Source organism: Haliotis rufescens, unplaced genomic scaffold, assembly GCF_023055435.1.
Source record: "Haliotis rufescens isolate VD_foot unplaced genomic scaffold, xgHalRufe1.0.p SCAF_1, whole genome shotgun sequence".
NCBI classification, from domain to species: Eukaryota; Metazoa; Mollusca; class Gastropoda; order Lepetellida; family Haliotidae; genus Haliotis; species Haliotis rufescens.
The window spans coordinates 49719316-49737036 of record NW_025963779.1 but is presented as its reverse complement, the minus strand read 5'-3'; the positions used below and the strand labels follow the sequence as shown (position 1 = coordinate 49737036).

General features: G+C 39.8%; 1 protein-coding gene across 1 annotated transcript; it reads right to left on the bottom strand.

Annotated features, from left to right (window-relative positions):
* Positions 1 to 2104: 2104 nt before the first annotated feature.
* Positions 2105 to 17713, bottom strand: LOC124131402. Its single transcript, XM_046494667.2, has 24 exons — positions 17532 to 17713; positions 16113 to 16304; positions 15479 to 15848; positions 15207 to 15256; positions 12806 to 13133; positions 12224 to 12361; positions 11670 to 11713; positions 11394 to 11492; positions 10177 to 10296; positions 9809 to 9931; positions 9506 to 9580; positions 7412 to 7533; positions 7006 to 7101; positions 6743 to 6832; positions 6317 to 6439; positions 5177 to 5381; positions 4477 to 4623; positions 4006 to 4091; positions 3795 to 3865; positions 3460 to 3536; positions 3208 to 3379; positions 2921 to 2997; positions 2696 to 2816; positions 2105 to 2656 (listed from the first exon to the last, which is right to left on the bottom strand). Exons 2-23 carry the CDS (start codon positions 16252 to 16254, stop codon positions 2719 to 2721), a joined length of 2853 nt encoding a protein of 950 aa, XP_046350623.2. The 5' UTR covers positions 16255 to 16304; positions 17532 to 17713; the 3' UTR covers positions 2105 to 2656; positions 2696 to 2718.
* Positions 17714 to 17721: the final 8 nt, after the last annotated feature.

Here is a 17721-nt window from a genome sequence, read left to right as displayed (position 1 = left end):
ATGAACATATATAGCATGCATACATCTACTGTTCAGTTCATCACATGTACATATATAGCATGCATACATCTACTGTTTACCACATGAACCCATTTTTGCGGCCCGGACCCGAACTTCTGATAAACCTTGACGTCTGGAGAGTCAAAACACTTCTTTTCAATGAATAATTAGTTTTTATTCATGTGGGTATAACAATGCATTATATGGACAACACAATGCTTCCAAATAAGTAGATCCCTTTAAGGTTTTAAGGTTTATTTGTAAGGACCAGTGTCAGGGCAAAACAATTATTGCCTATAACTATAATGGTAGTTTACTGCTATAAATATATATAGATGACTTCTTTATCTGAATAACTTTACAGTTACTAAGATAGCAATTTGTGTCTGTGTTCAAAAATGCAGTCTATTTATAGAAATGATCAAGTAAGGACAAGGGGAACTTTTGGGCTGAATTATCTGCCCTTTGATTGAAACTGACCTTTAGACTGCCAAAGTCAGAATGACCCAGAATGGATCTCATCGTATTTATAGGTGTGAGAAAATGGTCACATGTCTGTTATTGACCAATCAAATTACGAGAAATTACGTCTCTTTACGTCCTTATTCCTTTGAGGGATCTACTTTCAAAATGTAAAATCACTGAAATAAAGAGGAAGGCAAACCGTCTCAGGAGGTAATTTGGTATACCAATCAATTAATTCTGTCTAATTGATTCACTAATTGCCTTCCAATATCACAAGATAAACAATTACGTCCTGCTACGTCGAAGCTACGTCCTTGCTGCCTGCCGAGAGGACGTAATAACAACAAGCAACATCGACTGGGAACTACGATGGACAATTCAAAGAGGAAGATTACAAATGTCAGGAGGCAATTGGAATTTATCTTATGCATAAGACGTTTGATAACACGAATTGGCCACTGGTATGCTTTGACAGAAGCACTGGATGTCATATTTATGAGAAACATGTTCATAAATAGTGACGCTAAATACTGCGCATGAATACATCAGCGAAGATTACATAGTTCCTGATGTCAGAATTGACAGTAACTTTAATACATGTCTTGACATATCATGAAATACGATTCTGGGTTGCTCTGGACATAGTTCATTAGATTAAATAAACTTTATAATGCAAAATGCTAAGCATTAGCCAAATTCAGTAACTTCATCGCGACCTAAGCTAGCTGTCACAAAGTTAAAATGGCGGGCGTCGGCGAAACACATAGCTCAGCCCTGATCACAAATTCACACAAATATGGATAAATATCAAGCTGCCAAGTGATTGTGATCTGTTTGTTGAAGAATGAAGGTATGATTAATCTGTATCTGATGGTTAATTTGCGTAACTGTGTGCTTAGAACGATGAATTCTTCAAAAGTTACGGTCAATGCAACACTCTTGAAACAAGTAAACAAGATCGTTTTGACAGGCACGTTGTTGACATCGATGCTGATGAGGTACTGGAACATCCTAAACAATATGCGTAACATGATGGCATGGACATATGATTATTTTTACGAGATAACAGTGTGCCATGAAGCTCTATAAAAGCATACTATGATCCTCTGATAGATTTCTTACCAAAACGGGATTCAAAACATTGAATTACGTGAAAACGAGGTTGGCAAAAATATACTGATATATACCTGCAAAACTAAATACAGTTTACAGGATAATTATATAATTCGTGCACTGTCATATAACCATAAAAAATACAACAGGGAAATATTTAGGAAATGTTTCTAATTTTTACAAGCTGTCATAACTTACATATTTTATAAAAAAGACACATTAATATTTATATATTCTTCGTGATGAACTGTTCACCACATGTACATGTACAGCATGCATAGATCCACTGTTCACCACATGTACATATGCAGCATGTATACATCCACATTTCACCACATGTACATATGCAGCATGTATACATCCACTGTTCACCACATGTACATATGCAGCATGTATACATCCACTGTTCGCCACATGTACATATACAGCATGTATACATCCACTGTTCGCCACATGTACATAAACAGCATGTATACATTCACTGTTCACTGTGAACAGTGGATGTATACATGCTGTATATGTACATGTATACATCCACTGTTCACCACATGTACATATGCAGCATGTATACATCCACTGTTCACCACATGTACATATGCAGCATGTATACATCCACTGTTCACCACATGTACATATGCAGCATGTATACATCCTCTGTTCGCCACATGTACATATGCAGCATGTATACATCCACTGTTCACCACATGTACATATGCAGCATGTATACATCCACTGTTCACCACATGTACATATACAGCATGTATACATCCACTGTTCACCACATGTACATATGCAGCATGTATACATCCTCTGTTCGCCACATGTACATATGCAGCATGTATACATCCACTGTTCACCACATGTACATATGCAGCATGTATACATCCACTGTTCACCACATGTACATATGCAGCATGTATACATCCACTGTTCACCACATGTACATATGCAGCATGTATACATCCACTGTTCACCACATGTACATATGCAGCATGTATACATCCACTGTTCGCCACATGTACATATGCAGCATGTATACATCCACTGTTCACCACATGTACATATGCAGCATGTATACATCCACTGTTCGCCACATGTACATATGCAGCATGTATACATCCACTGTTCAGTTCATCACTACTACTGCTGCCCATGGTCCCCTTCCATCCACATCCATCCCACGTCTTCCACAGCGGATGTTTGACAGATGAGCTGGTCACGGTCCTCAGCACCCACAGCTGCACAGAAGTACAAACAATTCACGTATTACAAGAGAACTCTTAAGTAACAGAATCTGTAAGTTGCCTGTCTAATAGTTAATTATTTCAATAAAACTGCTCACCGAGTCTTTGAACTTCACATCTTCTCCCATCTTCGGATGACTTTTGTGACATCGGTTCTTTGAATGTGACACGAAAACTGCAACAGTCAAATGACAATTACACCATCGAAATGCATTTACATATTTAAAAAAGAGGGCATACACATGTTTCAATGATGCTTAGAAATGTGTTACCGAAATAGTGTAAGAAGTGCGTTAGTACTTACACTATGCCTATTCTGTTATAAATGAAGACGTTTGTATCAGATTCTCTTTCAATGTTTTAGGTTCAATGGCCACACGTTTACCTCTGACCACCTTTTTGTAGAACGCATGACCTGGCAGATTTCCGAACGTATTCCCTCTCCAACTTTTCTATCTGCTTCTGTGTGTATAACCTCCAGTTCCCATCGTCGTCCTTCCACTGCCAGACCATGTACGGTCTGCCGTCTGTCTGCAGCGATCTCCTGATGTCTTCATCTATTAAAAATGCAGCTTTATGTACTCCTCAACTAACAGTATATACATTTAGTTTACGTTATCAAATACCGAAAACCCACCCTGATGTTCTCTTGGAGGAGATGCTGTTTCTTCTAAGGATGCAGCAATTATCGCAGATAATTCGTCTTCCTCCGTACTGAAACAAATATGGAGAGGAGAAACTGAAACATGGCTGAGCTTAAACCATCAGCTGTACTTCCATGTGTTGACATTCCTACACAGCATACATATATTGTGACACCTGGTGTCATCAGTAATTTTCAATGATACATTCATATTATTGTCACAACTATCTCTTACAGCAGATAATCGAGACTGGTGTTGACGTTTCATATTATGTAGATGATAAATCTAGTATTTTGTACAAAAGTGATTTCTTTTTCATGGACCTTACCTGACTTCGAGGTCAAATTTCCCATGGCCTCCAAAATAGTAGGTGTTTATGTGACCATTGTCCCACCTCACCTGAAAGTGTACAAAGACGTAAGGGTCGAATCCTTGGAAATTATGTTTTGTTAGTGTAATAATTATCCACTTTATATGTGTTCAAGATGCAATAACTCGGTGCAAATACAAGTGTATCATTAATTAATGTTGTATTTTACTTTCACTCTCCCATCCTTCCGTTTTCGTATTACTATCCCGCGTCCGTCAGGACCCCCATCTTGGTTTGCATATGACCAGTTAACTCCTGTAAACAGATGTACAATGTATAACTATCATTGGCTGTCAACACTCTTTTATTTTCTCTAAAAATATCTTGAAACTTTTTTTCCGTTCCTGCGGGCCCCAACTTTATTTGTCATTATTTGAAAACTGTAGACTAAAATGCAAGTGTTGCCAACAAAGAGAACAATCCGACCACATCAAGGCATCCATACATTATCTGTCGTGTATTAACCTTCTTACATTACTGACACCTGTTGATTTGTTTGAGGAAAATTCAAGACAATATGCTAAGTTATAAGTAGACACGCAATAATTAATACTCAATTGAGCAAAGAAGGTCAACAAACGGACTAAGTTTTTTATGAATTTTTCTCAACGGAAACAACTGAAAGTCATGAATAATGTACCTCTCTTGACCTTTACACCTATCTCAATCAGTTCGTGTGTCGCCAGACGTCGTGGTTGGTCGATAAGGAGAACGTCGAAGTGTTCCTCATATCCATATCGGTACCTACAGTTGCCGCAGCTAAGATCCCATTGCACCCACAAAAACTCTGAAAAAGGAAGGCAAATAGCATTACTTCGTCTGGAATACCCGCATTGTGGGAGACCGCCTCAGTGGTCTGGTGGTACAGCGTCCGGCGAGTGTCGAGGGTTCGATCCTCGGCCGCGGCATACAAAAAGACGTTAAAGGTGATAGTTGTGGTTACCCTGCCTGGCGCGCGGCATTACGGGGCTATCCGAGAACTGGTCGGCTCGGAGTCAGTACACTGTGACTCAGTGGGGTTTTCATGTTGTGGCAGTTGTGGCTTAAATCACTCACTTGTTAGGTCCAGAGTGCATTACTTTATTGTTGATTGCGTTCATCTACCCACTCACTAGAGCATTCATATAAAATACTACCTTCTGATTGTTTAAGGAGCGGACAATTATTTCCCATAAATTCGCTGTCAACCGAGCTCGAGGGGTATATGGTGTGATGTATCCTGTGTGTGAGCCTATGTACCCCGTGCCATAATATCCTAATGGATAAATCACCATCATTGACACATGTCTACATGTACATGTTATGTCATCCGGATATTGAATTCGTAAGGTTGATCTTACGGTGATCATTTGCATGATTGACTACGGTTCCAGGCCCTTCCACATCCTGGTCCCCATACTTCCAGTCAGGGCCCCGTATCACTCTGGACCCAAGGGGAGGTAACCCCTTTCGTTCTAAGACATTGTCATAATCACTTGGACCATCATCGGGTAGTTTGGTGTCCTTCGTCTGTATCTTTTCTTTCACTGCTTGGATAACGGTAACCTAAAACAACATACGACTAGGCAATGTAAAAAGTCACAAACTGTAAACATGATCATTGTAGACAAGTAATTTCAATTAAGTAAAGTAAAGTTAATTTTATAAGGTGCTAATCGAGAAACTTAACCTATACAGTTTGAAACGCAACACATGCAATGTACCAAGTATTTTTAACCTGGTGTCTATCGCCTACATGTGTAAAGTCACTTGTTGACGCTATGGTAATATGGCCAATCAAAATATTTTTTATATTCACCCGTAGCCGACAAATGATAGAACGTAAAGCTGAATCTGATATGCTAGCGGATATAAATTGCAAGAGAATACCCAGTATAGATCATCCTCCGAAACAGATTCCATTTGGCGTAACGTGAAAATTAGCTGTGAAAATTATATGAATGGACAATTAAAAAAACCGGTGTTCGGGAAAAGGGTTAGCATGTCCTGCCCAACCGGTAACACCGACCATTCACACAATTGCAATTAAAAAACTAAGTATTTATTTATAGTACTCTTGCCATACGTCGGCGGCCTGTAAACAAACCAGACAATCAAGTGATCGATTAACCAGAATATCCAGTCACACGATAGTGCATTTAGTGATTTTGTTGAAACTAATAAAAAAACAGTATGTTAATTTTAAATTACGTCTGCTGTCTACAAGTGCAGAGATCCAGCTGCTTAAAAGTAAAGAAAAGTCTTTCAGAAATGTATTCATTTTGCAACACCGTGGGTGTCAGTTTTAATGTTTTGGCCCAAACATATCTTGTAGTTGACTCAGCATAGATAAATGCTACTGAGTTTATGAGTTTTTATCGTCAGTCCACCAGCAGAAACATCGACCCAGTTCAGTAAATATAATTTATTAATGCAAATGAAGAACTAGACCAGATCCTCCTTCTGGCACACCGAGTTGAATATAGAGAGCATACGGTCACCTTCTCTTCGTGAGTCATGTCACCCATGAATGCCCCAGCTACTGCATCAATGTTGCGTTCTATTCCCTCTTTGTCCTTAGAAAAGGTCTTTTCCAGGCATATGTAGATTTTAGCGATCGTATCCTACAAAACAGTTATATGATTATTGATATAAAAAAGTAATGCACCTTGAACTGCAGAGGTAATGTATAATTTGCCTGGCCTCAATAAAAGCGTTGCTGTTCATGTTTATTTAATTTTTCAGCTTAAACGAACGGTAAAGTGAAGATACAATTTAACAAAATACCTGACATAGGCACTTTACAAGAGAAGATGTATACCCTTTTGGATCAAGTGTATCGAGATTAATTCCAACTTTGCCTGAGTAGATGGATGAAAAAATCTATCACTAATTCGTAAAATCTTGAAGTATGAAAATAAAGTCACCTGTAATCTGTAACGGTTACACAGACTGTGAATGTCCTTCCCTTCGACCAATTCTTGATTTCCCAGTCTCGCCAACGAGGACAGAAACGACTGAAAATGTTCACCTTAATTAAAATAATATATTAGGTAAATGTGAAAAAAGTAATAAATCCTCACTTCCGTGTCATGTACAATAGGAGTTACTGATATAACATACTTAGCATAATTAATATCGCCACGCAAATGTTGACATAATATTAGAAATGTCAATACGGGTTCAATACCTTGTCAGCATTCCCCACCGGTACCCACAAAAGTGGAACCGTATGACTCTTCTCCCGTGCCAACACAGTTGTTAGGCGGACAATCTGGACCTTCAACTAGCAATACACACGTACACAATTACAAATCGGAAGATATACAAGTTCAAAAAGAACTCTCATCGTTCACGAGTAATCATAATGGTTATAGTTACATACATGTGATTGAAGTTTACAATTTTAGGAATTCCGATATCGTAATTCAACCACCAGATCAGGGTTAACATTTCAAACAAAAGGTTCATGTGTTATGAAACGGGTATATAATGTTATACGAATTATAATAATGTATATATAATGTATATGACCCTCCCTGTCAACTATTAGCATCCTGTTGTTGATGATCATAAGCAAGAGAAAGAAATCGTACGTTAGAATCTTGGATGGCCGTGTCTGGTCCATCTGACTGATGTTCATTGGTTGCAAAACCATCCGTGAGGAAAATAATCCGTGGCTTGACGTTGTGAATGCCGCCGATCCTGAGAACACCCGCTGTACAACACAACCAGTATTTACAGCATGTACTGAAGTGTTAAACCGTTAACAACTGTTTATCAGAAAAATAGAAGTGCTATTAAGTGCAATTTATTACACAACGAAACTCTCCGAAACCGAATACAAAATATCTATTCAGCATGTGTTTAGGTTATGTGAGTACGCGGTTTGAGTGAGTGAGTGGGTGGATGAGTGAGTACGATGAGTGAGTGAGTGAGATTAAAAGCAACTTGGAACATCATTACAATCATATCAGCTGAATGTGGGAGCTGGATATAAACTGACGTCCAAAAGAAACTTTACCAGAGTTTGAAGTCACTCTTGCTCAAAAACAACAAAACATACATGTATGAAGTAAAGTGTATTGAGAAGATCAATATATCAACATAATCAACACTGAAAATGACAATCATACCGCCACCGAGAATGACGTCAGAGCCCCCCAAAGTTGGGTGTGGTACAAAACTCGAGCTTTCAGAATCATGGACAATAGGCAGAGTACATAAACAATCGCTCAATAACAATTCATTAGTAGCGTGTGTGACCACCAAATGCCTCAATACACGCAAAAACTCTTCGACGCACAGAAAAAGTTAGTCGTCTGATGAGGTCACGTGGGATTTGACGCCATTCTTCTTGGAGGGCCAAGATCAGTTCTTGCCGGTTGGCTGGAGAGTATGGTCGTTGTCGAACACGACGATCCATCAAGTCCCAGAGGTGCTCTATGGAGGACATGTCGGGTGAGCGTGCAGGCCACGCCAGGCCGTTGACGTTGTTGGCTGCGAGGAAGTTAGTGACAATTCTGGCTGTATGGGCTCTAGCGTTGTCATGCTGATAATTGACACCACGTGGCTGCTGATGGAGAAATGGTAGGACAACTGGACGAAGAATGTTATCCATGTAACGCTGAGCTGTCAAGTTTCCGTCAACGATGACCAGCGGTGTCCTCTCCTGCCCACAGATCCCTCCCCACACCATGACAACCCCTCCACCATATGGTACTCACGCAAACGCCGCCGTTCGTTCACCCATTCGGCGGTAAACACGTTATCTTCCATCAGCCCTAAACATACAGAATCGACCTTCGTCAGTGAAGACAACCCTCTGCCGGTGACGTCGTTGCCAACGTCATACAGTCCGGGCCCATCTCAATCGCAAACGACGATGTTGCGCTGTCAATAGCTGTCCTCTGTAAGGTCTAAAAGCCCTGATTCCATGAGCCCTGAGTCTCCTGGCCACTGTCTGTCGACTAACCCTGTGTGACCTAAAGCATTTGTCGCCGATGACGTCACTGTCAGGAAGCGATTTCGGAGGAGCAAGGTACGCAAGTACCGGTCATCATGGGGCGTGGTCACCCTGGGTCTGCCTGTTCTTAGCCTGTCAGCGGTCCGCCCTGTCTGTCTGTAACGTTGCATCAAGTTGGTAACGGCAACAAGGGAGCAACCGAAGGTTCGTGCAATATGGGCGTGGGTGGCTCCTGTCTGTTCCATACCCAAGGCTCGTTCACGTTGTTCGACTGTGAGTCCTGGCATTTCCATTGTGTTTTTTTATCACTGTGGATGTCTGACTTGCCGTTGCAATCGTTTTATATCCTTACCCGCACGTGCATTTGCAGTTGTCCGTGGTGCACGTGTTTTTCACTTGTTCGCGTGTTATCTCGCAAACATGTAACAGACGATTAACATTTTCTGCATACACTATTGTTTTATTTAGGTTATGTGTTTTAGATACATCGAAAAGAAATTTATACTTTGTCTGAAAGTTATATTTTCAGTTTGTAAAGTTTCTTTTGGACGTCAGTTTAGTATAGGAAGCCAGAACAGTCACAAGTGTTCGACATACACACATACACACATACACATACAGACACTTCTACACATATCGAGGTACTTGTGTACAGCTAAATGATGCGCGACAGACGACTTGGACGACCCGTAGCCTCGTGTATGCTGTAAGAGGTAATACTTACCTCTGTTCCTGATAGATGCCACGGAAACAACGATAGCCTCAAATATGGGACTCGTTCCTCGAAGAACCAAGTCATCTACAAAGCAAATTTATAAATGATAAAATATGATGATTCAAAGCTGGATGGTTGAAAACAAAATATAGGTAACTATAACGATGCGTACATTTAGTTACTTTTCTCGATTTTAGAAATTCAAGTATTCCTCTCAAGAAAGGAAAACGCTATTTAAATCCGAATACAGATACTTCAAAAATGACTCTTATATATGGTTTATAAAGATGGGTCCCTAAAGTAACGGTATACCTATTGTATCCCTGACCCTTCCATAGTCATTTGTAATCTCCTGGACGACCGACACATCTCCGCCCATTGCCACCACGCCGATGTTCTCCTCCAGACCGTGCTGCTCAGCCGTCGTCTCTATACCTGCAACACAGTGTCAGTCTCTGGGAGGACCTGTATGGTGAAACATTTGATAGTCACTACGAAGCCCTGTTTGGTAAAACATTCAGTCTGTTAGTCAGAACGAGATCCCGTATGGTACAACCTTTAATCTGTAACAGTTAGTGTAATGGCCGGTATTGTTCAACAATCGACCTCTCAGTATAGATGTGCTTAGTGCACATTTTACGCCATTTATGCTGTATATGGTTATAAAACTGTCTACGTACCATCGATAAACCTATTGGCAAACTCCTTCAGTTCTCCCAGGCCGCTTTCTCCAACACTTTCGGAAACATCAACACACAATACTGTGACGGCAGCATTAGTTCTTGGTGGTGAAGGGTGTGCTATTGGGAACAGTTATACAAAAAGTTGTAAATGTTCGTCATTAAACCAGCGTCATGATTGATCATATGAGAGCAATGAATCATATCCTGAAGTGATAAAAGATAAATTAGCGAAAGATATTGCTATATTCTTCCGAGAGGATATCCAAATAATGAACATAGTGGTGGTTACTACTAAAGGATATGATAAATAGTAGAATGATATAGATATACAGACAGATAGACGAGATAGATTTCGGATCTGTGGCCATTTTGTTGAAGGGAAAATTTTCGTTGACCACCATTTAAGCAATAAATCAGAAGTTGTTATCCATCAAGGTATACGTTTTGTTATTCACCATTCGTATTTTAGATCTGGATGCATGTAAATTTTGAGTTTCATTAATGTTCAATGTGTCGTCTTCTTTCAAATATTTTATTGACAAAATCTGCAAGTCTGAGACGAATGTGGCTATTTTTCCTGTGTATTAACTGTACAAGTTGGCTTTGTGTTGGATACGTATTATGATAGTCAGGTGAGTACTTGATTCTTATATCTTCATCTACTGGACATATCAATAACTAATGGTATTCAAATTCTTGGTAATATTTGCAGTAGGACACATAGATGTTACAATATCATTCTATTTGAAATGTATGCATAACTGTATTTAGGGTATGCGTTATACCACCACTGAACTTCGTTAAACGTAGTAAAGATGCGTAAACATATAGATTAAATAGCTGTTAAATCCATTTTAAACATCAAGTAGGCATGAAGCGATTTTACACATCTTATATGGCAATACATATCTTTACATCTTGAAGGACATTTAATTTATTTCCAACCTCCTATATTTGCAAATCCGTGGGAAAAGGAAATTTCATCAATAGCTGAGGCCCAGTTCATATTGCCAGAATCATCAAGACGTTCAAGCATGCAATAGAAACGTCTAGAGTATCGTGTATCTTGTTGTCTAAGCAAACGTATCCAGTATGAGACAACTTTGCATTGATAGCTTACAGTTATCGAATCAAGAATAATATCAAACTTAACGATGGCACGTAGCATCAAATTGTTTGACACAACAAAATCTATGATACACGTTTTAACATACCAACTTCCAGGGCCAGTGCAGTTGACTCTGTCAGTCTTTTCCATCCGTCAAGAGTAATGTTCAGAGTTGAGAGCAGTTGTTGAGCTTCGTAATAGTTCTCTAAAACAATAACAATCGCAAACATGCATAAAGAGGGAAATACATCACTCCGAAATGTTTCTCAAACAAATGTATTATTGTACAAGATGTGTTAATAAATTATGAGTACTGCGTATATATATGTCCGTGTAAACATTAATAAATGTACTTTACAAATGAGAAATGTAACTTTCTTACTGCTAATTATTTCACTTGATGTGGTTTGCTGAATAGTCTGCAAACTGAAACAGCAATGTTTGTCCAAAGATAATGAGCATATTATTTTCCCAAATAAAGTATATACATTGTAGCTAACATTACCTGTACCTAAATATATTAAGACTACTGGAAGCTCATTTACCTATTTGAACCTTTATCGTTTTTGTTTACCCTTTGTAGTAAGATCACTGTACACACACACACGCACGCACGCACGCACGCACACACACACACACACACATACACACACACATATTGAAATTATTAAATGTATTTGTCCTTCCTATAAACATGAATGTCCATACAACTGAACACACAGGAGACACATTGTACGAAAGAAACTGATGCTCATACTCAATTTACAAGTATTAAAACCTTTTTTAATTTCATTCATACTGTGATAATCTAAGGTCGGATTATATTTTGTGAGTTTAACACAAGTGCATATAATTAATTTGAAATATTCATGAGAATAAAGTGTAAGAGGAGAGCAAGCGCTAACCACTAGGTTTCTCATGTATTGCAGAATATACCTTAGCACTGATGTATCCCCGTTCAATGTGTCATCACTGACTGTCGTTGGTACAGTGGTTTGACCCATGATAGGAGAGCCGGGAATTTCTTCTAACACCTTGTCGTTACCCTCAACGGTAACGTCAGCGTCTGGATAGCTACGGATGCAATACAGTCATCATCAAAAATCCATTGTAGCGAAATAGATGATCGATATTTTTAAGTTAAAATGTATAAGATGTGGAACATGAACTATTCAGATGAATCACTACGTTGTGTAATGGGATTGTCACAAACACACTCATTAAATAGGACGATTGTCAAATTAAACATACTGATGGACGTGAATAAAGCAACACTGATTTAGACCCAGAAAAAGGATATGCTACCATATGTTCCAAGCCTTGTCTACCATAAAACATATCTCAACATCTCAAGATTATTTCCCCATATTCTTCACTGTTCCCTTATTCATTTCCATCTGTATAAAAATCATTGTGGTCCACATGTTTTAATGGTATAAGCTCAAACATCGGTATACCTGAGATATTATTTTAGGTAAGATTACATATGACATACAAGTTTATCATTGTTATACCTACATTTCTGTGGTTTCAGGAACTTCCTGCTTATCATCAACAGGTGTGCCCCCTGGTGTGAAAGGTTCTTCCAGTGTGGTGTTAGCGCCATGGACATGAGAATCCTGTTCAGTAGACCCTGGTGTTATGTCACGTTCACGTTGAACTGTTTTTTGCATGTTTGTCGTATCTCGTTGTGAACTTACAGCCAATGCGATATTCTGGAGTTTGCCTTCCATATATGTTTGATGTTTCTGAATCATCGTGCAGACAACGTTCTCCATGTTTCTAATGTGGCCAGACATTTGTTCTTGAAGTCGCACTTCAATTCTTTGTAGTTGCAGCTCTGAGCCTTTGAATTTAAAGAAATTTTTTGAGACACATTCCTTTATTTGAAAGCGTGCAACCATAGATTACACACTAGATAGTGATGACATCTCTTTATCTCATAACCTACGTGCATGAAGCTGTAAGTAGATCCTTACAAATCTATGTGCATGATGCTGTAAGGAGTACCTTGCCAACCTACGTGCATGATACTGTAAGAAGAACGTGTAAACGTACGTGCATGATGCTGCAAGCAGAACCTTACAAACCTACGTGCATGATACTGTAAGCAGAACCTTACAAACCTACGTGCCTGATGCTGAAAGAAGAACGTGTAAACCTACGTGCATGATGCTGCAAGCAGAACCTTACAAACCTACGTGCATGATGCTGTAAACAGAACGTGCAAACCTACGTGCCTGATGCTGTAAGCAGAACGTGCAAACCTACGTGCATGATGCTAGAAACACAACCTTACAAACCTACGTGCATGGTACTGTAAGCAGAACCTTACAAACCTACGTGCCGGATGCTGTCAGCAGAACGTGCAAACCTATGTGCATGATGCTAGAAACACAACCTTACAAACCTACGTGCATGGTACTGTAAGCAGAATCTTGCAAACCTACGTGCCTGATGCTGTAAGCAGAACGTGCAAACCTATGTGCATGATGCTAGAAACACAACCTTACAAACCTACGTGCATGGTACTGTAAGCAGAACCTTACAAACCTACGTGCCTGATGCTGTAAGCAGAACCTTACAAACCTACGTGCGTGAAGCTATACGCAGAACCTTACAAAACTACGTGCATGATGATGTAAGCAGAACCTTACAAACCTTCGTGCATGATGTTGTAAGCAGAACGTGCAAACCTATGTGCATGATGCTAGAAACACAACCTTACAAACCTACGTGCATGATGCTGTAAGGAGTACCTTGCCAACCTACGTGCATGATACTGTAAGAAGAACGTGTAAACGTACGTGCATGATGCTGCAAGCAGAACCTTACAAACCTACGTGCATGATACTGTAAGCAGAACCTTACAAACCTACGTGCCTGATGCTGACAGAAGAACGTGTAAACCTACGTGCATGATGCTGCAAGCAGAACCTTACAAACCTACGTGTATGATGCTGTAAACAGAACGTGCAAACCTACGTGCATGGTGCTCTAAGCAGAACGTGCAAACCTACGTGCATGATGCTAGAAACACAACCTTACAAACCTACGTGCATGGTACTGTAAGCAGAACCTTACAAACCTACGTGCCTGATGCTGTAAGCAGAACGTGCAAACCTATGTGCATGATGCTAGAAACACAACCTTACAAACCTACGTGCATGATGCTTTAAGCAGAACCTTACAAACCTACGTGCGTGAAGCTATACGCAGAACCTTACAAAACTACGTGCATGATGATGTAAGCAGAACCTTACAAACCTACGTGCATGATGCTGTGAGCAGAACCTTACAAACCTACGTGCATGATGCTTTAAGCAGAACCTTACAAACCTACATGCGTGAAGCTATACGCAGAACCTTACAAAACTACGTGCATGATGATGTAAGCAGAACCTTACAAACCTACGTGCATGATGCTGTGAGCAGAACCTTACAAACCTACGTACATGAAGCTATACCAGAACCTTACAAAACTACGTTCCTGATGCTTTAAGCAGATCCTTACGAACCGTCGTGCCTGATGCTGTAAGCAGATCCTTACAAACCAACGTGCATGATGCTTTAAGCAGAACCTTACAAACCTACATGCGTGAAGCTATACGCAGAACCTTACAAAACTACGTGCATGATGATGTAAGCAGAACCTTACAAACCTACGTGCCTGATGCTGTGAGCAGAACCTTACAAACCTACGTACATGAAGCTATACCAGAACCTTACAAAACTACGTTCCTGATGCTTTAAGCAGATCCTTACGAACCGTCGTGCCTGATGCTGTAAGCAGATCCTTACAAACCAACGTGCATTATGCTGTAAGCAGATCCTTACAAACCTACGTGCCTGATGCTGTAAGCAGAACGTGCAAACCAACGTGCATGATGCTGTAAGCAGAACGTGCAAACCTACGTACTTGATAGCGATGACGTTCCGTTCTTGTCAGAGCCGCTCTTTTCTTCAAGCCTGAAACCCAAATGTGATTAACAATAAATATTACTGTTTTTAAATCTGGGGCATGGTTGTCTCATATTTTGATTTGAATATATACGAAGCAGTGAGAGTTGACGGCCTCAGGATACAAACAGAAAACCCAGTTATACAAAATCTTTACTGCTTGAAAATACGATTGTGATTATGAAATTGAAGTATCAATCATCTTTCACTGTGCCAATTAAAATTACATACACATCCAGCGAAACATCAAAGTTGCTGTTTGCGGCGGGTCGATTGATGAGATGCTGAAACAGCATCAGTATATTTCGCTTCAATTCATCCATTTTGTTCTTAGAATACTGTCTGTGCTGGAATACAAATATCAAACCACGTTGAATATAAAGCAGTTCAGTGTCATGCTCCTTCCACAGCCTGTCTGCAAAGTGATGTAGATGGGTGAAGGTGTCACACCCTATAAGTCGTAAAACTTCTCTTTCGTCTGTATGTTGAGCGTTCGGTGCACAGACATGAAGCTTCCATCGTGTCGTATGTGTAACCTGACGGTTCGTGCTCTCAGCACTCGTCCAGTCACAGCGTATTAAGGGCACCTGGTGACATCTCTCTAAAAGAAGGAATGCAGTATAAGCAATGTCTTCAACGTAAAGGTTGCCTGATATAGCAAGGTGCCTTGTAATTATTGTGACGTTTCATTTGAGTCTACATTTATTTACGGTGCGAATCGCCTATTGATCTATTATTTCATAATTATCATAATGTTATTTTTTGTGATATTTATGAGGGGCGGGTGATTTTTTTCTGAAATAACTGTAATCCCCCGAGTTTTCTATCGCGAGATTACGTACCTAAAACTCTCTTCAAAATTTACCTGAACGGTCATATCCATCTTCTAGGAAGCCCCAAAAGTCCCTGGTTACAGTGATGTCACAGCATCCCTCCACGTGATCAGTTGGGGGAACGCAGGAACCAGGCTGGACTGAGACGTTTGACAAAGTTTCCTCTTCAGACATCTTCAGTTGTAACGACTCCGAACTTCAAGTCCTACATGCGACTTTGGGATCTAAATAAAAAACACTTGTTGTGATTTGGTTAATCTAGTTGCAATACCATTTGAACAGAATGTTCTCATTGGAACGGATTGACATACATAAACTCTATTACGTGTGTAAATCCATGCCTTGATATACGATATGTTTCTAGGTTTGTCAGCACCATACCCGTGCTCGTGGGTTTCACTGAAGTTGTAAACGTCTGAGACCTGCATCACATGCCGTGGAATACTGTTAAAAGCGGCGTTAAACCAAACTCACTTACTCTCTCACTTGTAAGAGGATGCGACTGGATCGAGTGGTCAGGCTCGCTGACTTTTGTTCGATTTTTCTCTACTTACGACATGGAATTTCTTTTTCCGCCATATGTTCAACAACTGTTTTCGTATAGTACATTTCTCCGCCTGCCCTCGACAGAGAGCCGAAATGATCTTAATTCTATTATCAATTAGCTGCTAAAGGTTTTTGGTAATAAGTGTTTTTGGTATTATTTGTTTGTGCAGAGCCTACTCAACTGGACATTTTCAAATAAATTGGACTTGGTTGATGCATGTCATCGTATCCCATTGATTATCTGGTCCAGACTGGCTTATTTAGAGACCGTCTCTTATAGCTGGAATATATAGTTAAACAACAAACAAACAAAACACATTTCACTTATCAAAGAAACCTCTTCGCCAGATTGTCTCTGTCAACAATTGAGCATAATATCATTGCTCATACATGTATGTGAACTTTGATAAGGTCTTTAAACAGGAAGTGATACGTACAGTTGTACAATCTATAATCATGGTAACAACAGATGACCTAAAAACTCCGAACATACCTGCATGTCTATTGTTACAGCGATTTTGTTCAAAGAAAATACAAAGCTAGGAGGTATATCGAACGCTACATACACAGACCAATGTTCAGTCAATACACACAACCTACATCATACACCCATAACTTCGATCATGCCTCTAGAATAATAGTGTCCTGTTATGATACCTCGACATGGATAAATCCAATGCCATCATATCTACACTTCATTATGATAAGGAAACAATACGAGAAAAATTGTCACCATTCCTGGACTTCATTGTAAAATGCTAAATACAAAGTTTATTAGAAAATACCTGTCTCAAAAGCTAAAGAGTCTTTGTATATAGAAAGTTGATTATTTTACACTGTTCATATCCCAAGACAACGTATCAGAGATCAAGGTATTACATGTAACCACATCTCAACTGACTTACCTGTATACGCTGTTCAGCATATATAAATGAAGGGACGCAACTCTACAAGTATTGAATATTGGTGAGAGGAGCCTCAGACATTATTGTCCAGCTAATCCGGTGGCCGACTGCACCAAAGCCCTTCCCTGTCGCTAGGTCAGCGCAACTTCTTCACCGATATGATCGCGACATTATGCTGAGCACTTCGACG

Excerpts from the sequence above, each read along its gene's own strand:
- LOC124131402 (XM_046494667.2), bottom strand. The coding sequence starts at position 16,254 with ATGTCTGAAGAGGAAACTTTGTCAAACGTCTCAGTCCAGCCTGGTTCC. Across the intron at positions 5,382-6,316 it reads ACATGACTCACGAAGAGAAG|GTTACCGTTATCCAAGCAGT; the intron begins GTGACCGTATGC and ends ATGTTGTTTTAG. Across the intron at positions 3,380-3,459 it reads TCCTCCAAGAGAACATCAGG|ATGAAGACATCAGGAGATCG; the intron begins GTGGGTTTTCGG and ends CATTTTTAATAG.